Source organism: Panicum virgatum, chromosome 8K (assembly GCF_016808335.1).
Source record: "Panicum virgatum strain AP13 chromosome 8K, P.virgatum_v5, whole genome shotgun sequence".
NCBI lineage: Eukaryota > Viridiplantae > Streptophyta > Magnoliopsida > Poales > Poaceae > Panicum > Panicum virgatum.
In genome coordinates this window covers 42,315,060-42,338,320 of record NC_053143.1, presented here as the reverse complement: position 1 = coordinate 42,338,320, position 23,261 = coordinate 42,315,060, and the positions used below count along the sequence as shown (strand labels likewise).

Below are 23,261 nucleotides of genomic sequence, written 5' to 3'. Positions count from 1 at the left end.
TTAAGTTCAGTGATAATTTAGTGCATACTTTACATGATGTTCTTTCGATACTCTCTGCGTCCTAAATGACTTTTAAAAGTAATTCTTATTTAAATGTAAGGACTTTGCTGCTCCCTCCTTACCTAAATATAAAGACTTTTTTAAAGTTTTTCATAAGTTGAATAGTCCTAAGTTTGGTCAAATTTTTGGACAATAATATTAGCATCCGAACACTTCAAATAAGCAAATGATGAAAATATTTCATAGTGCATTAATTGTGATCATGTGATAGGAAAAAATATTTTCTTATGGTTGGTCAAACTTAATATCAATGTACATGCATGAATCGAGGATGCACCTAGCTCGCTTCTAAAGATCAACCTAAGTGGTATATGTGTCTTCATCATAGAACATGCCTGAAACCATAAATCATAGATAGTAACGCATTAAACTCTAGTTAAGATAACCAAACTATTTTGAATGCATATTGTTCAAGATTGGTAACCTAATTTGACAAGTGTTCCTCAATCATCAGAAAACCGATATAGACAATAGGATTACCTAAAGTATACGTTCAGCAAATATTGGTTATACAAATTAAGACTTTTCTAGATTTACATAGTGCCTACCTTATTACAATGAGAATATTTTACTAAGCAACTCACAAAAATTAACTTCCACCCCTGAATTGCCCCTTTATTTGTCTATAGCATCATGTGGCCTTTCTTGACAGTCTTTTAGACACACAGACATAATATATATATATATATATATATATATATATATATATATATATATATATATATATATATATGATATGTTTGTTGATGTGCCAAAGGTAAAGACTTGGATCCTTATTGAGATATATGCTAAACCTTCATATCCTAAGGGAAGAGGTACCTAATACCTTGAAATGTGAATATCATATACTCTTTAAATACAATTCTTCATTTGGTATTTAACGTTATGTTGTGTTGTTGCCAGTTGCCACCACAGGGAAAAATGAGACAACTTTAGTTTCGCTTTTTTCATCCATATATACTGAGAACTTTAAATTGGCCACTTTATCTCATACCCCTTGCCTACCTCTCTTAAATCCTCTTCGATGTCCTACCCCCCTCTTGATGGTGACAACAGTTGTAATCTACATTACTGTTTTCCCTATTTCTATATGTATATTCTCTACTCCGTGCCTTTCAAATGTCATGCTATATATACACGGTCTTTATTTTCTGAATTCCAATGTTCAAAAAGGCGGAATTCCGCGGCCGCCTAAGCGCGCTTACGCGCTGGGCGGAGGGGTCCCGCCTGGCCTAGGGGGTAGGCGGTCCCCTAGACGCCCCATGGTGGCGGCGGAGGTCAGGATGGGCGGCGGCGGAGGAGGAGGTTGGGGGCAGGTGCGCTGAGGAGGAGGCCTACGGCGGCGGAGGAGGCAAGGATGTCGCGCAGCGGCGGCGGAGGAGGCGGGGGATGGGCGCGGCGGCGGCGGAGGAGGTTGAGGCAGGTGCACGGAGGAGGAGGAGGAGGAGGAGGAGGAGGAGGGACGAACCTCGGTGGCGGCGGAGGCAGGGGCGGCGGGGCAGAGGAGGCAAGGGAGAGCGTCGAGGACGACGGGGAGGTGTCGTCGCGTCGAACCAGGTGACGGGGAGACGACGGGTCACGAGTGGAAGATAAGGTGGGGGAGGTGGGCTGGTGGGCTATTTGGGCTGTTTTGGATCTTTCTTTTCCATTCAAAGCCCACTAATTCCTTATTTTTTCTTTTCTTTTTAGAGTATATGGTGAAGTATACGTATTATATTGTACCGCCTAGAAAAACGCCTTGAAACGCCTAATCCCCACTTAATCCCGCATAATCCCTAGGCGGTGGGTCACCTCCTAGATACCGCCTAGCGCTTTTTTGAACATTGCTGAATTCTGAATAAGCTCAACTTGAAAAAAGGAGTAAGAAATATGATGAAAAAGATGCCATTGATTCACTAAATATTGATATTCTCTTTTGACAGAGTGAAACAAAGAACAACTCTAATCTACTACTTTAAATATTCTTTATAAACCTCTAATGTGAGGTGTGGCGGACACCAACCTCTTATAAGACCAAAGTCGGTACGACATGGGCAAGTCCAAGGACTATAACCACAACAATAGATGAGTCTAATTAAAGACTAATCTAAACGAAACATAAAAAGACCACTCCTTTCCGATGACGTAATAAATCTCCTCCCTTTTTACACTACCAAGCGAAGTGATGAACTTGTTGATATTACCCACCGGCCATAAACTACTTTTTCCACTTCAAATTTAACCCTACCATTGCCATCGTCATGCTAAGAGGCAGATCTAACGTTATCCTTCGTGCAGTTCCTTTCATTCCCTCAAACCTTTTGGTTAAGTGTCGCCACGATACCTTGCCAACTAGTGTCTTGTCGTATAAACGTTGCCTTAAACACACTGTCTTCTACTTAAACATGATGTTATGCAATGAAGCAAATTGCAAGCACAATAACCACACTGCATTTAAAACCAAACCAATCCTTAAAGTTCAGTGAAATAATGGCAAATTTAGAAAATTTGGAGAGGAATAGTACTCTTCCATATCATTTTTTTTTAAAATTCTTCCATATCACACCCTTGCTCAACTCGAATTATCCCCACAACACTTTCCCCACTCGGCTAAAGTCAAATCTCCACCTCCCTCACGGACTCGCCCTTCTTTCTCGCGTGCGTCCACCCTCCGCCGTCCCCAAATCGGAGTCAATCCCGGCGAAACCCTAGAAATCCTCCCGCCATGAAGGCCGCCAACCCGAACCCGAAGCACAAGCCAATGCCTCCACCCGCGGCGCCAGCGGCGGCGGCGGCGGCGCACAACCCGCAGGCCGCCCCCTCCAGGGCGTCCTCCTCCTCCTCGTCTGCTGCCGACCCCAACAACAAGCGCTCCCACCCCGGCGACGCCGCCGCCACCGCCACCAGTGGTGCGGCGCCCGCGCCCCCGGACCCTGCCCCGAACCTCAACGGGGAGGCCCGCCGGTCCCCTCTGCTCCCCGCGCCGCACCGACCCCTGGGCGCATCGCCGCTGCTGCCACCGCCGCCGCCGCCGCCGCCCGTGCCCCTGCCCCCGTCGCGGCCACTGCTCACCGTGGCCGCGGTGGAGGCCGTGATGGAGGCCATCCCGCCGCCGCCGCCGTACGGGCTGGAGGACCTCGACCGCCGCACCGTCACGCTCTCCGACGGCACCGTGCGCACCTACTTCGCGCTCCCGCACGAGCCGCCGCCGCAGCTGCGCCAGCCACCGCTGCCAATACCGGCGCACCTCTTGGCCCCACCGCCGCCGCCGCTATTCCAGCCGCGCCCGCTCTTCGAGCGGTGGGCTCCGCCTCCGCCGCCCATGCCCGCGATCCTGCCCACTGCTGGGTTGCTTCCCATGCCGGCCCCGAAGCGGAAGTGGGAGGATCAGGCCAATGGTGGCGCGCCTGGGCAATCCTCCGGACGCCAGCAGCAGCAGAAGGCTGAGGGGCGTGCCGTGAAGCAGGTGAAGGAGGTGAAGGTGGAAGAGATGGGGGTGGACCCCAAGGCGCTGAAGAGCTCCTTTCTTAAGATGGTGAAGCTGATGAATGAGAACGAAGCAGATAAGAAGAATTACCGGGCCAATGGGAAGCTTTCCCAGCTGAAGTGCCCTGTCTGTCAAAGGTATGCTGAAAAATCTGAATGATTTTGCTTTGTTGGTTTAATCATTTGGTTAGCTGAGTGCAAAAAGTTCAAACTCGATTTAGATACCAAGCAACTTTGGAAGTGATACATGATAAATGATTCGTGAACATAATGTTGTTGGTAGTATTTCATTATACTAGGACACTGGATTCCATGTAGCACCTTTTCTTCCCCTAAAAAGAAGGGGGCAAAATATAACAAATGATTTTGGATTAGTGTTAGATAATCTTAACAGTTGAAAAAAAAGACTGTTGTCATGTTCGACCTTTTGGATTTACCATGGAATGGCACTTCCACAGATTGTTTATGTATTTCTGCGATGTTTGGTATTTTTTCCACATTCATCTTTCTCCTTGGTTAGCTTCTCTATTTGTCTATTTTTTGTATACATGTACCAGTTTGCTAATCAATGAAGTTATACCGTTTGGCGTTTCTCGTGTACTGTTAGTAGAATAAATGGAAGATACCAAGGTTGAGAGTCAACTAAAAGTGAATTTAAACAAGGAATCTATAAGTGGAAGATATCTAGGTAGAGAGTCAATTAAATATGAATTGAAACAAGGAATCCTTGGTTGGCCTTTGTTTGCAGTTCCTAATAGTTACATTGCCATGTTTGATGTCATAGAACTACTACTTGGTGAAACTTTCACCAAATAGTTTGTGCAGTACATGTTTCTTCACATACTTCAAGCTCTTGCCAGAATTTTTTGGCTTCTTCAGTATTGTGGTTGCATCATTTGTTTGCCTCTGCCTTCTTGCATGATTGATTATGTTTATTTGCCTTCCTCTGCCTGTTTTTTCTTTTATCTTTTTTACTCTTTGTCCCTTCTCCTCCTTGCTGCATTTTGCCTCTTTATCAGGCTGGTAAGGTGTTGCCTTGGCTGGCCAAATAGGTGTTTGGAAGGGGGTGGTTTGCCACACCTCACTGTAGTATCTTAAAAACCATGCCCTTCTCCTTCACCTGTCTTCTATTTGGCTCTAGTTTGGTTGGCTCTTGTCTGCCCCACCTTCCTTGGGACAAAGGCTTTGTTATTGGTTTGAGGGCTACACAATGATTGTACATTAGAAATGTGAAGTTTGGCAACTTTTCTTGGGATCCTTGGGTTTCAATTTGATCTCTGTCTGAAACACATTTAAAAACTTTTTGTCAATCACTTTTTTTCTTAGTTCAACTCTGCTATCTTATAATGAACATGCAATGTCATATTGGCCTTCTAAACAAACTTGATATACCAGCATTGTAGCATATAGCATACTAGACATCTCAAATTGAGAAATCCCTAAGTTCTGGATTTTCCTTTGGTTGTTTCAACATTTCCTTGCTCATTCAATGATTGTTGGAAATATTTCTATTAGCGCTGACGTCTGAAGAGTGAAGATAATTATTTTTTTGTAAGTGTTGGTTTGAGGAATGGGATAGTGACGATCCATTGATGCAAACTCTGAGCACACTTGTTTGGTTTGAGGAATGACATGGATAGGTCCATTTCTATTTTGTTCCTCATACCACATGCTAGTGGAAGTATAAAAATGATGTCACCCCTATCAAAATCATGGGTTGATTCCATGAAGGGCTTTCCCATGATGAGTTGCTTCCGCAAAGCACACACCTCATTGGTCTCAGAGCCAATATAAGGATGTTGAGATGATAGCCATTGAACAATTCATTAGCATTTGAGCTTCATCCCTCTTGGTTACATTATCGATGATTAGGTTCCTCTTCTGGCTGGTTAACTTGGTAAGCTCACTTAGCACAGAAAGCGCTTACCAGGCTCAGTTCTGCCTGTTGCTATTTGCCTAACCATTTGTGCGGCATAATGCCTAAAAATGGCTAATCCTGCATTTCGTGCATTAAGTTTTATTTGGACTGCTATTTGGAAAAAGAGACATGTATGTGTACTTTGATGTGATACATACATTGGAGGATTTCACAAGAGTTTCACTGGTTTCCATGGTTCTTATGGCGGTAAGGCGAGGTGTGGCGAGTCACCACCGGCCCAGCCGCCTAGGCGGGCTAAGGTGGCGCCTTAGCCCAAAACAAGGGGAGCGCCTTGTCGCCTAGGTGACGCCATGAAAACCATGCTGGTTTCAAACTACTTTATACAAAATTACTACATTCTGAAGATATAACCACAGGACACGGCTTAATATGAGCCACGGCCTTTAAGGACCTAAAGATGCACAGTTACATGTTGCACATTTTTTGTTCTTTTTGTGAATGCTTGCCTTTTGTTTTCTCCCCTTGTCATTATTACCTGGAACTATGAGATTGCCAAGCGAATGCCACTAGGGTTTACTCCCATTATTTGTTTCAACAACTATTATGGGCATTTTTGGATTCTTTTTTTTGTTCTTAGTTCCACAAACATTTTGTATCTTATTTCACTTTTCTGAGATTTTTTCACTGTTTGGTTCATACAAAATCAGCTATAAATTGATAATCTTTTAAAGAGGGTTCTGTGAATTAATTTTCTGAAGACAATTTTTTGTGCATAATTTCCATTGAAGTTGGTTGTATGCATGATTTGATTACAGGGATTCTGTAGATTTGCATGCGCTCCTCAATCATGCATACCATGCAAATAATGCGGAGCATCGTGCTGATCACCTAGGGTTTCACAAAGCCTTATGTGTTCTTATGGGTTGGAATTACTCCGTAGCCCCTGTTTTCAAAACCGCTTACCAAGCATTATCTACTGCCGCCGCTGAAGCCAATCAAGGAGATCTTATCTTATGGCCTCCAACAGTGATAATTGAAAACACATACAAGTCAAAGAACGACGGGCAAAAGGATGTCATGAGTAATAAAGAGCTGGAGAGCAAGCTGAGAGGTATTCCTTCAATGCTTGCTCTGTCACTGTGTTCTTGGTAGTTCTGAACCTCTGATTGATTAATATATTATCTTCAGAGCTTTAGATATTTTGCCTTCTCTTAATTCATTTGGAGGGATAAATTGTCTGCAAATCGTTTTGACCAAAACTTTGTTAATTGCTTTCTTTAAAGATATGGCAGTCTACCCAAGCATTTTGTAGAGGTAGAAATGAAGAATAAAGTCAAAAAAATGTATTGGGTAACAGTTGGATCCCCAGAATTTCTGTTTGATAGTTTTTGTATTTACATAGTTTGTTGCACCTGCTGAAAATTCCAAAAGGAGCAGGTTTGCTAACTATGGTGCTACACCAAATTTCCTCTAAGCTTAGTATAGATACAGTCAGCAACCCATAGCTTCCCTCTTTTTGCGTAGCAGAGCATGATCTGGCTGTAGCCTTGATCTGCGAAAGTATATGTACAGATGTTCTTTGTATTTGGAGGCTATGGTTCTCCTTTTATTATTATTATTCATACTATAATATTTTTTCCTTTCTGTTTTTTTTTGGTGTGTGGCTCCTGTTGGGTTTCATCCCTAGCCTACCTATCCCAACTTTCTGGGAGTAAAGGCTTTTTTGTTGTTGTGTTTTTGTGCCTGTTGCAGAATGGATAGACCTTGATAAGCTAGCAAATCTTTCTCATCTCCATGATAGGGTTCAGAATGTTTCAACTGTTCAATTATAGAAAAGTCGGATTGCACTTTTGATTAGTGATGCCTCCACATTCCATGTAATGCTACATTTGGGTGGGTGATAATTCATGTCAACACCAAACATCTTTGAATATTCCAATGATTTTGCTCTCTCGATCAAAAACTGACATGTTCTTCACCAACTGTTATATGTTTTCCAGAAATGGGCTTTGCCGATGTCGATGTGCAACCACTGCCTGGGAAGGATGGGCACAGGTCCATGCAAGCGAAGTTTCCAGCTAGCCTCGACGGTCTCAACAAAGCATCACAGCTTGTTGAGTTATTCGAGCGCCAAGGCCACGGGCGGGCAACTTGGGCTCGCATCCGTAGCATCGCCCCCACCGCTGATGAGGGCAACAACCCAATGCTGGTGAAAGTAGACGGGAAGGGGGAGCGGACCTGGGTCCTCTATGGCTACTTGGCCACGGCATGGGACCTGGACATGCTTGACCCCGAGTCAAAGCAGAGTGTGACTGTAAACAGCAGAAAGGAGCTCGATTTAGACTAGGAGAACCTGACCCTGATAGAACCGTGTATGTTACATATAAATGGTGAATCCATAGGATGACTGGTTGTCTGGTTCGGTTTGAGAAATTCTTTGTTGAGTAATCAGTTTCAATTGATATGGAAGGCAAATAACGGTTCTCTTCCATGTAAATTTTGATATTTTGGGTTGTGAAAGAGTCCATTACATTGCTGCAAGCCTGCAATTGTAGCATCGTATGACTACGAAATTTTTTTTTCAGCAGCTAGAACTCTGTGCCTTTAGTACCCATTCTTACTGACAGTGGAAGCACAGGGCTTGTTTGTACATGAGGATTAGTTTCCGTCCCAGGTGGTGTGAATCAGCTCATTTTATCTTTTTTTTTCATATGAAATGAAGGTTCCTAATCGCTGCTTACAAATCGTTTTCACCAAAATTGGAAGTCCCCAACTGCGGGTCGGTCCTATCCCCAACTTTTTTTAAAAAAATATTTTATCTTCAGTTGCAATGTTTTCATCCAGAAATTTCACTACTACGTGCGTGGATGTAGAAAAAAAAAAGTGAAGAAAGAACAGCAGAAGCCACCAAAGCGGGCCTACATCTACATGGGCTGCTGAGCGCATATGCCTTCTTCGGCCTGCAGACCATCGAGCACCTCGCGTGCGCCCTACCCGCCCGAAGCGAAGCAACGCCCTACCAAAGCCCTCCCATGGCGGCGCCGGGGGTGATCCTGGGCCGCGTGCCCCGCATCGCCACCGCCTCCACCGGCGCGGAGCCGGGGGACGACGCCGAAGCCGACCCCGCCGACTTCTCCGTCGCGGTCGCGCTGCCGCCGCGGGTCGCCGTGCTCGCCGCGGCCCGGAGCGCGCACCCGGACCCCGCGCGGCCCGACAGGTACCCCTACATGGCTACATCCTCGCCGCCGGCCCCGGGTGCCTGCTCTCCCGCTTCTCCGCCGCCCCGTTCCACGGCGCGCGCTTCGGCCCGGACCCGCCCGAGACCCACCTCGTCCTGGTGCGCCGCTTCGGCACGGACGCGGGCGGGAGCGGGACCCACGGCCTCCGCCGTGCGCCGTCCCCGACCGCCCCGGCTCCATGCCCGCCATCCGGAACATCGAGGGCGTCGGCCTCATCGGTGTCGACGGGGGCGAGGGCTACGTGATCGCGGAGCTCCAGATCGACAGCGGCAGCTAGCGCTCGCAAGCGGGGCGGGTTGCGGCATGGCGCCCCTTGTCCGCATGAGCTGCAAGCATCCTTGTGGAGTGATGCGGCGAACCCGCATGCGCTGCAACTTCCTTGCGAGCCTTGCGGCATGTTGACCGCGGTGCCTATGTGCATGGAACTCGGGCTTTCAATCATAGTTAACTTCATGCACGCCACGATAATGGGAGAAAGGTTTGGTTCAGACAAGAAATTTCAGAATAAGGGTCTCAATTCGCCGACCTTTCGATATTTGATACTCAATTGGTTAGCCTTTCAGTATTTCACATTGGATATGCGAATTCTTTCATTTCAGGTGTTTCTCTCTTTTCCTTTCTTTTCTTTATCTTTTTCCCATCTGAAGAGACGATTCTATCCTCTCTTCTACTGCAGCTCCTTCTCCGTTCATCTTGTATTCATGCTCTTGATAAAATCCATGCCCGAGCTCACCCTGAAGTCCTGAACATCCCTTTAGATAAGGATATATATGCTCTACCTCCCTCCCCGCTAAATTGCAACCGTAACAATCAACCTCATCTTCCATTTGCCAATTAGCACAAGTAACTAACACAAATTTCCAAGACAAGGCATTAGATGCAAACTGAACAACTCTCCTACAGGACAAGCAAGCCATTCGTCGCACGCGAACTTGAGGTGGATGCCAACCGATTTCGCTGCAGTGTAGGCTCGATTTGGCTCTCCTACATTGGCAAGGAAATCCTTGCCGGCTTGCCAGTCGAGGACGGAGCAGCAGCAAGCCGAGGCCGCGCAGGGAGCCCGGGACGGAGGTGATGTTGGCCGGCGGCGTGGAGTGAGACAGGGATGGAGGCGGCGACGGTGTAGACGGGGGGCGGCGAGGAGAGACGCCACTGCGGCGATGATAAATGTAACAAGCTGTATTTTTAAGAAATGTTATATTGTTAAAAATGTGGATTTTTAAAAACTTTTTGACTGAGAGTGAAATTGGATAGAATAATTTAAGTGTTAATGCTATCTCTCCCAAATTCTTAGGGAAATAAAATCAAAATAAACATAAGGACCTATTGCTAATGTGAAATATTTGGAATTTATTTGAATTTTATTGCTCTTACCATGTTTAAACTTCTTTGAGTGACTTTTGTTTGAATTTGAGTGGTGTTTAATTTGAAAAAGGCCATTCAAATTAAACACAAAAAAGCTAACCTAAACCCTAACTCGGTCTGGGCTCAAACCCACTAACCCGACCGGCCCAAAACCCCCTTTCAGCGGCCCAACCCGCGCACGCGCCGTGCGGCCCACACCGGCCCGCTATGCGCTAGCCCGTTCACCACTTCACCCGCACGAACCAGCACTAAGCACCACCCGCTCCCCTAAGCCTTCACGCACACAAGCCACTAACAGGTGGGGACCACTTGTCAGCTTTATCTCGTACCTCTCAACCACTCCCCTCACCCTCTCACCGGCTCGCGATGACCCGTGTTGCCCGCGTTCTTCGACGGCCCTCCCCTGCCTAGCTGACGCCACCACCTGCCTCTACTGTCGGCCATGATTGCCCGTGCCCCGATCTGCGCCCGCAAACCCTAGCTGTGGAGCCCCGGATGCGCGCCACGTACCCCCGCGATGCGCTCATCCCATCACCGCCGCTCCTCGATGTCCGGGCCCGCCGAACCCTAGCACGTCGCATGTATAATCCCCACGGCCACTGCCCCAAAACCCTAGAGCCCCAGGGGAATTTCCCCTTTCTGCCGCCGCCGCCAAGAGGAGGAGAAGCAGAGGGAAGAAGGACTGGAGAAGGAGGAGCCGCCGCCGCCGGAACTCCACCAAGCCGGTGCCCATACACCAACATCGATGAAGCAGCACAGCACGACACGACCTTGACGTTTTCCTGCAACGCCTCGCAATCGCGTCGAGCACTCCGTCCACGAGCCCGCACGTTGAGCGCCACCGTCCGCCCTTTTCACCTCTCCCTGCTGCCGTGTTGCTTCTGGCTGCCGATGAACCCTCCATAGTGAGCCCTAGGACCATCCTTTCCCCTTGGTTGCGCCTGCAGGAGCCCGACGTGCCTAGCCGCCGTAAACCGCAGCCCGCCGTCACCATTTTCCATACTAACTGAATTTTAATGTAAAATATATATCTTTCCATGTGTCTGGAGGTGTTGTATGTCTGAATGTATTCGGCACGATCTATCTCTATCGTTGCATTTTCAGTTTTACCTGTGCAATTAAAATTCAAAAGAATTTTCATGTTATGAATTAATTATTTAACAGTCCCATGCAGACCGGTCTGAACGGTTCAGGGGATTGGGTGGCCGAACTGAAGTCCGGAGTATCCGGACCTAATCTCGGAGTATCCAGGCTGGGGGATCGGGTGTCCGAACTTTTGTTCGTAGTACCCGAACCGGCACCCGGAGTATCCAAGTGTCCTCCCCAACGGCTAGTTTTCAGAGGAGGACCGGTCTAGGGACTAGTCTGACCGGTCCAGGGTGTAACAGCTAGTTCTTGAAAAGATCGGTCTGACCGGTCTGGGGGACTAGTCCGACCGGTGTGTATTGACAGGAGCAACAACTAGTTTTTGAATGCGGGGTATTTATACCCCTTAGCCCCCTCTTGTGTGGGCTGCTGGTTTCTTGGCTTCTCTTGTGCTTTCTAAAGCTTTTTCTTGACCAGCAAGCTCTCCCCGACACGACACTCTTTGTGAGTTGTACTAACTAGATTGTCTATTCTTTGGTTGGCTTGAGAGAGGAGTGTGTATGATATTGTTGATCATTGTAAGAGCTCCATTTCGAGTTGTAGTGAGCAACCATAGTTTGAGCACTCTTGTTTTGTCAAAGTTTTAATTTGCATTTGTTACTCTTGAATGTGAGCCTTCTAGACGGCTAGGCGTCGCCGGCTAGCTCCCGACGGTGTGGTGAGCAGCAGCAAGTCTCGCGGGCATGATCTTGCCTCCTTGGTGGAAAGGATCAAGATAGTGGAAACGAGGAGTGGTTAAAAGAGACCCAAGTCACGGGATTGATTTGAAAGAGACTCATGCCCAACGAGTTCCTCAACGGAGATGTAGGATTCACTTTGGTGAATCTAAACTTCAGGAAACAAATCCTCGTGTCTCCTTTGTGGTTTGCCTCACAACTTGTGTTCTAGCATTTTATTTGTAATACCGCATCGATCTACTTTGGTGTGTTGTTTCTTTATGTGTGCAGGGACTTGAAATATGCTTGATATCACCTGCAGAAGTTTTATTCCAAGTTTTACTTGTGCTAGAGCTCGAGGAGGGGATTACTCTGATATTTGTGCAGGTTCTGCAACTGACTGGTATGACCGGTCACTCCAACCGGTCTGACCGGTTGCCCAGATTGCTCAGCGTCTAAGTGTTAGACCGGTCTAACCGATCTGCCTGACCGGTCTGATCGGTTAGTGTGCTGACATTCTATTTAAGTGATGAAAATTGCAGAATTTATTGATTCGTCTATTCACCTACCTCTAGGCGACATCCGAGGTCCCATCAGAGGTCTTACCTAGCAACCTGGGGAGGACGAGCTGGTCGTGGTGGTGAGGCGGTGCGGTGAAGGATGAATAGCAATGTCGTGGTCGGCGTTCAGGGCGCAGGCTTGGCGACAGTGCTCCTCCGATGGTGGCGTTCCAGCTCCTCCTCCTCCTCCTCTTCCTCCCCTCCTCCTCCTCCTTTCCTTGCTGGTGGCGACGGATCAGGGGAAACCCTCTAGGGTTTGGAGGTGGCGGATAGGGGGGTTTTATAGCAAGGCACTAGGGTTTGGGTCTAGCGTGGGGCATCTCCAAAGCACGAACACCGAGGATTGCCCGAGGCAGCTCGGTGGGCGCGCGGGTACACATGGCGGCTATCCCACGGCTACGCTCTAGGGTTCTGGGAACGGCGCGCACGACGTGAGGCTTGGGAGTGCGAGGTGATGTCAATAGGGCTCATGCTCAGTCGTTTCATAGTTTTGGCGCGGAGCGGAGGAGGAGAGCGGCGTTCGCGAGGGAGAAGAGGAAGGGGAAAGCTGCAGGTGGGGTCCACTTGGCAGCGGACGGAAACGAAGAGGGGCAAGAAGCGGTGGTGTGGGCTGGTGGCGCCCGCACGCGCTAACGGGCTGGCGAGCGCGGGGTTGGGCCGGCACGCGTGAGCAGGCCGAGTGCGCAGGTCAGGCTGTAGGGTTGTAGGCCGAGATAGCTAGCTGGGTTAGCCTGGGTTTTGGGTTTAGCTGGGACTGGGTTAGGGCATTGTTTGGGTTTGGATTTAATTTGAATGGTTCAATTCAAATTAAATCCCGCTCAAGAGTTAGCATTTGAAATTGAGTTGAGGGGCACACCTCAATTTAATTTTCACACAAATTTTTAACCAAGAAATTTAAATCCAACTCGAATTCAAATAAACAAGGCATATTAAATTCAAATAAAATCCAATTATTTTCACACTAGCAAAGTAACATTCCTTAATTTAAGTCAAAATTTTTATTTACAAGGAATTTAGAATGTAGAATTCTTACTTAAGTGCATAAATTACAGCACTATCACAAATTTTTTTTAAAAAATCATATTTTTTGGACTTTTTAACATTCCGATCCGAAAAAATTCGATATGTAACACTGGCAGCCTTTTTAGTCCCGGTTGGTTGATCCGGGACTAAATGCTACTAAAGGGGGTTTTCCAACCGGGACTAATGAGCGTTTCTGTACCAGTGACAGAGGGAGTGGATGGCAAAGGCACAAAGTTTCTCGTCAAGTGGCATTGGATGTGTTGCTTTCGGGCAGCTGGCACACTGTAGTATTTCTACGTAGGGTCTCTTTGCTTTCTTTCAACGATTCCATCCCGATCTAATTTTTGGGTCTTGGTACTGTAGCATTTTCGTTGTTATTTGGCAATTAATGTTCAATTATAGACTAATTAGGCTTAAACATTCGTCTCTTCATTTACTTTTAAACTGTGTAATGAATTATTTTTTTCAACTGCATTTAATACTCCATGCATATGTCTGAAGATTCGATGTGATGAGTACTGTAGAATTTTTTTTAGAACTAAACATGTGTACTGCTCTCAGTTTGAGCTATTGGAAAAAATGACCGATGACTATTATTCCTTTTGCAAGTAGCGAGGAAGCTTCCTCTTGTGTCGTGGCACCTAATAATGGTGATGACCCTGTACCTATTTCCCATGACCAATAGAGTTCGGAATGGATCCAAACATCCAGTGGACGGTAGTAGTGCCACTGGGATGAAGACCGCTGACTTGTCACTTCAATTTGCGATAGAAAGGAAGTCTCCTCTTTTGAATGTGCCTCGACACCTTATCTAGTTATCTTCCCATCCGCACCTGCTATTGCATAAAACAGCCCACAACGACTTGAAGCTATCTATCCTTATAGCTTGTTCAAGTCCGCTAGCTACCACCTCCGAGCAATGGCGGAGCTTCATTGGGGCTAAGGGGGCCATGGCCCCCCCCCCCCCCCCGCCCAATGAAAATCTCCACTGCATGATAGGTACTTTGAGAACTAAACATGTGTACTGCTCTCAATTTGAGCTATTGGGAAAAATGACCGATGACTATTATTCATTTTGCAAGTAGCGAGGAAGCTTCCTCTTGTGTCGTGGCACCTAAATGTGATGACCTGTGCCTGTTTCCCATGACCAATCAGAGAGTTCGGAATGGATCCAAACATCCCGTGGACGGTAGTAGTGCCCCTGGGATGAAGACCGCTGACTTGTCACTTCAATTTGCGATTGAAAGGAAGCCTCCTCTTTTGAATGTGCCTCGACACCTTATCTAGTTATCTTGCCATCCGCACCTGCTATTGCATAAAACAGCCCACAACGACTTGAAGCTATCTATCCTTATAGCTTGTTCAAGTCTGCTAGCTACCACCTCCGAGGGCTTCCAATGGATCCGGTGAGTATTGCTGCGATAGGGTGGGGCATCTTGACTGCAGGTTGGCTTGTCTCTCCAATCATCTCCAAGCTCCTCAACAAAAGTTTGTCCTGCCTCGGCTCTCGCTCATCAGATAGGCTCAAGAAACTGGACAGCAAACTTTTGCGGTTGAAGCATATGGCTGAAAAAGTTGAGGCAAGTAGTAGTAGTCCTCAATTCGCAAAACTAGATAATTGGACCAAGAAGCTCAAGTCTGCTTTTTATGATGTCGAAGATATTCTTGACGCCATTGATTATCACCATCTCAAAACTCGAGCTGTTCATCGATCTGCCAAACCAACAAAGCAGGTTTGTTCCTCTCTTCACCTTTTATGAAAAAAAATATAGCTGAATATCCCGTGCGCGATTGTGTGGATAGACTTGAGAATATAGTCCTTTTGTTGTACTACTATACCTTGTGAGGAATTGCTTATTTCTGAGAGTTCATTTTTTTTTGTCCAACAGTACGCCTGCGCAGGACTGGTTGCACACACAAAATTACTGGTTTAGTCGAACAAAAAAAATTGATGGTTAGGGACAGAGGCGGATCTAGAGGGGAATTTGCGACACATAATAACATACTTGTGATAGTCAAGGAAACATGGTGAAAAATTAGGAGTGACTAGTGATTATGACATTTTTCTAGGTGGGGCTGCACCCGGAGATTAGAATGTGTGTGGCTCCGCCCTTGGTCAATATAAGGTGGGACAACCCTCTCCTATCAAACTAGTTTTTTAGATTGAGCTAGGCCTAAGGTTTTAGTTGTATTGGGAACTGATAAATCTAGTCTGGTGGGACGCCGGCTCATAAGTATAGCGAGAGATAATAAGCCGAAAGAAGAGAAGCCGAATGGAGGGATTATCTGCATCCGAAAGGGGTGGTCGGAGGGGTGTTGTTCCCTCCGACTGGTCAGACTGTAGAACTGACAGTTACTTTCTATCACGGCTAATTATCCTAGGCCTATTCTTTGACGGAATAACTCTCATGGTCGTGAACCGTAGCATGCATGATTGAATGTTGTTACCAGTTTGCATTTGGCACTGAAAATGGAGAGTAAATTTCTTAAATTCATTTCTACTTGCATTCGCAGGCTTTCAATGTTGAACCTTCCTCCAGACAGGAGTTGTCCAGCGCAATAAAAAAGTTAGACGACCTAATTACTGAGGGATTGGAACTTCTTTCATGGGAGAAGTCGCCAGCCAACAGTTTCGAAATGACAAATAGACCTACTATATACAAGACAGCTCCAACACCCCCACCTGCTGTGTTTGGCCGAGATAACGATGTCCAAAAAATAAGAGGAATGCTTCATGATACACCTGCCGCTGGTGAACCAGGGCCAACAGTAGTTGCTATCCATGTGGGGAAAGAATTGAAAGAACACAAAATTGTGGGGAAAGCAATTGCTCAAAAGCTAAGAGGATCACCTATGGCAGCAAGACTGGTTGCAATACAGCTAAGGGGAAATCTAGATATTGATCATTGGAGAAGGACCCTGAACCGTGACTTGTTAAACGGTACTATGGGAGCTATATGGTGGAGCTACCAACAACTTGAGGAGCATGTCAGACAATGTTTCAGATATTGTATAATGTTTCCCAGAAGATATCAGTTGAAGCGAGAAGAGCTTGTTCGCCTGTGGATGGCAGAAGGGTTTTTGGAGACCGCCAGTGGAGCAGATAATGATATGGAAATTATTGGTCATGACTGCTTTGATGTTTTATTGTCATGCTCATTTATTCAACCAAAAGAACACAGTAGTTACATGAGATACTTCACAATTCATGATCTGTTCCATGACTTGTTGGAAGATTGGAGGCCAGATATTAATGTGAGTAGACATGCTGGAAGTGACTATTATAGAATAGAGGAGGGAATTGTGAGTGAAATTCCTGAACACAATCAAGTTCGACATCTCTTTATTGAGTCCTACAATGAAACTGTGTTGAAAGAGCAGATTTTGAAGCTGGAGAACTTGCGAACTATATTTATGTCTGCTATGACTGAAAAAGATTTGGAACTTGTGTTCAAGACTTTAAGGAAGCTGCGGGTGGTTCATGTGTATTATAAAAAACATAAAGGCAGCAAAAAGATCCCAAAATTTGGTGATCTGAAACATCTGCGCTATCTTAGTCTTGGTCCCTATGATGATGATGATGATGGTGATGTGACTCTGACTCTGCCATACGAATTTACCAAGCTTTACCATTTGCAGATATTTTATTGCACATCTTCTTGGGTTCTTCATCCGTCCTCCCGTGAGGAAATGTGCAACCTTGTCAATTTGCGTTACATGTCCTTCCCTGATGAGGAAATGGGCAACCTTTTCGACATACCTAACATTGGGAGGTTGACTTTGCTCCGAACTCTGGATACTTTCTCAGTTTGGAAAGCAAGTGGTTATGAAATACAACAGCTGGAGCACCTGGACAGCCTTCGTGACACCCTGAAAATCGAGGGACTCCAAAATGTTAGAAGCAAGGACGAAGCTCGACAGGCAAAACTAGCTAAAAAGGTACATCTCGATGGACTGATACTGCAATGGGAAAGTGATAATGATAGCCCACCAGAGGAAAACAAGGATGTCCGAAAGTCAAAGAAACGCCGTACGATCAGCTGTTTGGGAGATGGGCCGTCAAGATCCATCAACCAGAGTCCAGATTCACAGAAGGAAGTCCTAGAGGAACTCTGCCCACCATCCCAAATATCTCAGTTGACAATCAATAAATACGATGGATCGTCGTATCCAAGTTGGTTATCGGGGGGCAAATTACAGAACCTGCAAATTCTCGAGTTCTTTAGATGCAGTGCATCTGGTCCTCCCAGTAAGATTTGTACATTGAATAATCTTAAATTGCTTATAATTACGACCTGCAGTTGGAGCTCGTTGCCAGAGAACATGGAGTGCCTAGCATCGCTAGAGACATTGGAGATACGCTTTTGTGAAGATATGCTGTTACTACCAAGATTACCTATGTCCCTGAAGGAACTCGAAATTTGTCAGTGGAAGGGAACAGACCCTTGCCCCGAGATTTGGGAATCCTTGGTTAATTTGTGCAAGCTTAGACTTGATTACGTTAGCTGGACCTCTTTACCTGAGAACATGGAGCTGCTAACATCCCTGAAGGAATTGAGTATCAGCAACTGCCTAAATATTCTGTCACTACCAAGATTATCTCTGTCCATCAAGAAAGTTAATCTTGAAGGTTGTGGTGAAACCCCTTTGGTTGGCGAAACTCTGCGTAACATTCCAATCTGGCCTGAGAACATGGAGCATCTAGCTTCGCTTGAGAGTTTGGTTATTGGGAACTGCAAAAATATCCACCCACTACCAAATTTGCCCAGATCTCTCAAGAGATTTGACCTTGACGGAAAAAATCTTATGCGGGATAATGCAGCCCTACTCCAGATGGCCGACGCGCGTACAAGCTCATGAGGATCCAACAGCACATGGCTTTAATCTAAAAAACAGCACATGACTGCGCTCGTGGCCAGCAGTCAGCAGATGGGGCCGCTCGCTCGGCTTGGCTCCAGGCATCGGCGGGACAAGCAAGGCGGACGCCCGAGGCTCATATCACCGCCGCGGCGCCGCGGCCTCCGATCTGCCCTCCTTCTGCCGCGGCCGGTGTCGGCCTCGGGATATGGCTTCGACTGCGCCACCGACACCCTCGCTCCACTGTTTGATAAGACTAGGCGTCCTGGTCATAGTCGAGTCTGTTAGCTTCTTGTTTTTCTCATCCTGTCGAGTCTGCACATGGACAGAGAGTCTGTTTTACTCGTTCCTGTGCTGTTGTTGTTGCTCGACGCGCGCTCTGTTGGCGCGGGAGCGAGTTCGTCTTGCGCGGCGTGATCCGGACTTGTGGGATGGCACAAGGTGCAGTGGCCTCGAGGCCACGTTCTGTAACGCACTGTTATTATATTCAGAATACAGAGTCAGAAAACGCAGCGCTTGCTGCACCAAAATCCGTGTTGGCTGTGATAGATCGCGTTGTGTTTAGCGCCTTCCGTTCGCCTGACTGCTTCCGGCATCGATCGATCTACTTTAATTTGGAATCTGTAGATATTCCGTCATGAATTGGACCACGGGGAGGGAGAGCGGGGCTGCATCTTGAGGCCGCGGGTGGCGTAGCCGAAGGCCGAAGCGAGCCCTTGCCGGATGCCCGGACCTTGAGCAGCGGCAACGAGAGATATGCGCGGTCAGGTATGAGACGGGGCGTCTATTCATCGCTCGATTCAATCGCAGTCACCGCCGTTCGCCCTGCGCCGCGCTCCCCCGCCGTCCCCCACCTCCCAGGCTCCGGCGGCGCCCCCGCCGGCTTCGCCGCCGCCGCCCTCCACCGCCGCCAACACCAACTGAGCTCGCCGTCGCGCCGTCCGATCGCCGCCGCGCCGCCTTCTTCTCGCCCCCGCCGCCGGCACCACCCACCGGGGGTCCGGCCCCGCCCGCCCGGCGGCGCTGCCGCGCCGCCTCGCCCTCCGCCGGCCAACCCGCCACCACCGCCGGACCGCCGCCACCCCCGAACCCCTCCTCTAGGTCCGGTGGCCATTGGAGCCCCGGCAATCCGGAACCTAAAGGCCGCCGCCACCCGCCACAACCCCGGCCGCCGGCGACCTCGCCGGCGGCCGCTCCCCCCCACATACTACCCCCGTACCGCGGCCACCCCCCTCCCCCAACCCGCGGCCATCACGCTCACGTGATAGTGAGGAAGAAGACGTACAGTGCCCGGCGGGCGCGCCGCCCCCTTCTGCGACAGGTCGCGCGCCAGCAGCGCGCGCGACAAATAGATTTCCCCGGTATGAGATGCATCCGTGCATACTCATTTAATTTGGTACTCACTCTATTTCAAATTATAGTTCGTTTGATTTTTCTTTTTACTCTAAATTTGAACACTCATCTTATTTAAATAATTATGCAAACATAACTAAATTCAAGTTATTTTTGAAGAACTTGTGTTGATGAAACAAACCACAACAAACGAAGTTATATTTTCTATAAATTTTTAAATAATACGAATGGTCAAATTTTGGGTAAAAAATCAACGAACTATAATTTGTAATCAAGGAGTATACGTTAATATCTATGAATCCAAACTTAGGTTGCCTTGTATCCTCGCACAGTGGAACGTATCCTCGCCACTTGCGGACTTGAAGAGGAGACTATAGTTTTTTCAAGAGACGGTTTCTTTGGCAACCATGGTGACCTATTGAGGCCAGCGAAGCACATCTATATATATATATATTATAAAAATCGAAAATAATTGAAAATTTTTCTCATCTAAATCGAGTCCATCTTACCCCTCACGTCGGACTCACCTGTCAGGGTCGAAGGGGGTGGAGACCCATAAAAATTGTGAGTTAGAGAATATTTCTGCCAAAAAGCAAATCTTTTTGTCACCCGGTCTCGCATACCCGCTGGCCCCACCCACCCGACGATCCCGGTTTTTTTTGTCACCCGGCCTCACGTACCCGCCACCCCCGCCCACCTTTTCTTCTCCGATTCCCCGCGCCGCCGCGTGCCGCCACCGTCGCACCACCCATAGCCGCAGCCGCAGCCGCCGCGTCTCCTCCACCCCAGCTACTCCCTCCGCCTACCCCGCCGCGCCCTCCCACTCCGCCGCCGCCGTCTTGCCGCCCCCACCCTCGGGGCCGCACCACACGGGCTCCCTCCCGGAGTTCGCCGCCGCCCCGGCCTCCCGTGCGCACCGCCCGCCCGCGCGCGCCGCGATGCGCGCCGACCGCCTGCCCCAGCTCGAGCTGCGCCCGCACCCGCCCCGGGAGTCGCTGGCCCGCGTGGTGCTCCGCGCGCACGCCTGCTGCCGCGACCACGCGCCCTGCGGCGGCGGCCCCTGCCTGTAGGCCGCGGGCGAGGCCGGGGTCAGGGCGTGGCACCTCGCGGACGCCTTCTGCGCGCCGCCGGCCCGGCAGCGCTGGGGTGATGAGGCGGCCGCGCCCTTCCGAGAGTTGCGCAGGACGCCTCTGGCGCTCTGCCTCGAGGCGGATCCCGGCCGCAGCGTGGTGTGGAGCGGCCACGAGGATGGGCAGATCATGGGGTGGACCGCGGACCCTAGGCCGGACGTGGGGGAGTGCATCACGTGGGAGGCGCACCGTGGACCAGTTTTCGCGTTGACCGTCTCTACTACGGTAGTACTCCTTGACTTAGACTCCATTTTCTGGCGATCAGTACTGTTTTGCAACACTCAGATATAACATGTACGTGCGTACCCGCACATTTTTTTTAATTAAGGAAATTATCCGGTCTTGAACATTTACAAGTGAATGTCTACGACCACAGCAAAACAAATCCGACCACGTAGCCAAAAGATACATGAGCACTTAGACTCCACACCTCTAAGAAACAAGAAAGAAAGAGGCTAAAAAAGAAAGCTCAAACTTCTTCTACACTCTAACTTCAACCTTCTTGTGCTGCAACTTTAGAGGCCAGGACTATTCTACCAGCTGCTTTTTGTGCTCCCTCGCACCTCGAACCCTCCAAACAGATCTGATAACATCATTCCAAGAACTCCAAAATGGCACCTCAAGAGGAAAGCGACGCAAAGATGCCGCCGCCGCTTGAACCTGCAAATCGGTTCTTTGGTTTTCACCTGGAGAATTCCTAGAGGTCGCAATCCTCACTGCAACGCCTTCAACAAGGAGCACGATGCAACATTGCACCGTCGTCGCCGGTACCAGTCGAAACTGATTATGGCTTTCGCCTGAGAACTCATGCAACCAGACAACCACCAGACTCTGCCATAGCACCGTGCATCGCCAAGCGCCGGTGCCAATGGTGGAGTGGAGGGAGCCACCATGTCGCAGCCGCAACATCGACGGGAGACCGACGGCCCGTGCCATGAAGCCCGGCGATATTGCCACCGCAGCACGCAGCCATGGAGCCCGGTCCCCTAATCCGGCAGAAAACTAGATCGAAGTCGAGATCTGGCCGCCTCCCAGTCAAATGGACGCGCCGCGACCACCACTGGACAGGGAGACAGGGTGAGGACGAGGCCACCCGACTAGGAGCCGCTCCGCCGTCATCGCCACAGACCACCTCGCCACCTTGCCCGCTCGCATTCCAGGCAGACACTATCGCTGCGACGCAGACCACCACGCCCACACGCAGCACGCACGGAACTTAGCCACCACTGCTGCAGGAACCTTGGCCATCTGCTTCCGCTACAGCAGCCGCCGTCACAAGCCCCGTGTGGCGTAGCTACCCAGTTTTGGAATTTATATATCATTGCTGATCAAAAGAATGTGAGCATAGGGGATGTCTGGGATGGGTCAGATTTGAAAATCTCCTTTAGAAGAGGGGTTAACAATACTGTGATGCAAGAATGGATGAGCTTGGTTGCCATTGCAGAATCTATCACTTACACAAATGATTGTGATTCCATTGTCTGGACCTTTAGCTCCAGTGGCAAGTTTTCTGTGCAATCTATGTACAACATAGTGAGTTTTAGGGGTATTCTATCTATCTACACACCTGTGGTCTGGAATTTGCATGTGCCACCAAGGATACATATTTTTCTTTGGCTTCTGACCAACAATAAAACTCTAACTAGAAATAATCTAGCCAAAAGGCAAAAGGTTGAAGACCTTTCTTGCTTGTTCTGTTCTGAACCTGAGACTGTGCAACATTTATTCTTTGATTGCTGTGTGGCTAGAGTAAGCTGGGACCACCTATCTGAGGTACTTGGTACTCAGATTGGGACAGATTTTGAATCTGTTGCTAGGTGGTGGGTGAGCGAGAAGAAAAATAGTGTTTTAAACACTTGTAGTGCTGCTCTTCTTTGGAGCTTATGGAAACTGAGAAACGATCTTTGTTTTCAGGAAAGGAAATGGAGGGACGAGAGGATGGTGCTGAGCAAATTGGTGCATACACTGAAGAATTGGCTGCCGCTGTGTCAGGCGGGAGGGGAAGAGAGACTCAAGGGGGTGATCGGCGGGATGCTGGCGAAAAGTCTCCAACCGCTACGTCTGATGGGAGAAAGCTGGGAGACACCGAGAACTCATACACAATCAGCATTGGCTCCAATGTCGTCAGAATTGGTCACATCACGGGAGGTCTCCAGAGGCACTTCTGAGGCTGTTGAGTTGCTGCCTGTTTCTGCTATGGCATTTAGCTTAATTGATCTCTGTTCATTCAGCGGACGCGCTTCGAATATGTTTCTTTGAACTGTAATACTTTGAACCTCTGAATCTTGTATGCTTTGTTCCATTGGAATAAAGCGGGGAAACCTTTCTGCAAAAAAAAAAATCAATTGAAATGGAGTAAACTTGAGAAGAAAAATTCCTACTCCAATCAATTAGTTGTTGAATCTGTAGCTACCAGGGTTAGAAATATCGGCCGCAATTTCGCGATATGCCCGATATATCGGGTTTATCGGTGGGGTCCGATATTTTTTTTATCGGCCGAAATTGATTTAATGAATATTTTTTATACT

General features: G+C 48.2%; 2 protein-coding genes across 2 annotated transcripts; both read left to right on the top strand.

Annotated features, from left to right (window-relative positions):
• The first annotated feature begins 2,631 nt into the window (after window positions 1-2,631).
• Window positions 2,632-8,056, top strand: LOC120644739 (formin-like protein 5). The gene is made up of 3 exons (XM_039921431.1): window positions 2,632-3,663; window positions 6,220-6,515; window positions 7,405-8,056. Exons 1-3 carry the CDS (start codon window positions 2,765-2,767, stop codon window positions 7,749-7,751), a joined length of 1,542 nt encoding a protein of 513 aa, XP_039777365.1. The 5' UTR covers window positions 2,632-2,764; the 3' UTR covers window positions 7,752-8,056.
• A 6,346-nt stretch (window positions 8,057-14,402) lies between these two features.
• On the top strand, window positions 14,403-18,768 carry LOC120644738 (putative disease resistance protein RGA3). The gene is made up of 2 exons (XM_039921430.1): window positions 14,403-15,126; window positions 15,908-18,768. Exons 1-2 carry the CDS (start codon window positions 14,791-14,793, stop codon window positions 18,251-18,253), a joined length of 2,682 nt encoding a protein of 893 aa, XP_039777364.1. The 5' UTR covers window positions 14,403-14,790; the 3' UTR covers window positions 18,254-18,768.
• Window positions 18,769-23,261: the final 4,493 nt, after the last annotated feature.

Bases quoted from the DNA above. Each gene is read 5' to 3' on its own strand.
- LOC120644739 (XM_039921431.1), top strand. From the start codon at position 2,765: ATGAAGGCCGCCAACCCGAACCCGAAGCACAAGCCAATGCCTCCACCC. The intron at 3,664-6,219 runs GTATGCTGAAAA...ATTTGATTACAG, and splicing joins AAGTGCCCTGTCTGTCAAAG to GGATTCTGTAGATTTGCATG. The intron at 6,516-7,404 runs GTATTCCTTCAA...TATGTTTTCCAG, and splicing joins GCTGGAGAGCAAGCTGAGAG to AAATGGGCTTTGCCGATGTC.
- LOC120644738 (XM_039921430.1), top strand. From the start codon at position 14,791: ATGGATCCGGTGAGTATTGCTGCGATAGGGTGGGGCATCTTGACTGCA. The intron at 15,127-15,907 runs GTTTGTTCCTCT...TTGCATTCGCAG, and splicing joins CTGCCAAACCAACAAAGCAG to GCTTTCAATGTTGAACCTTC.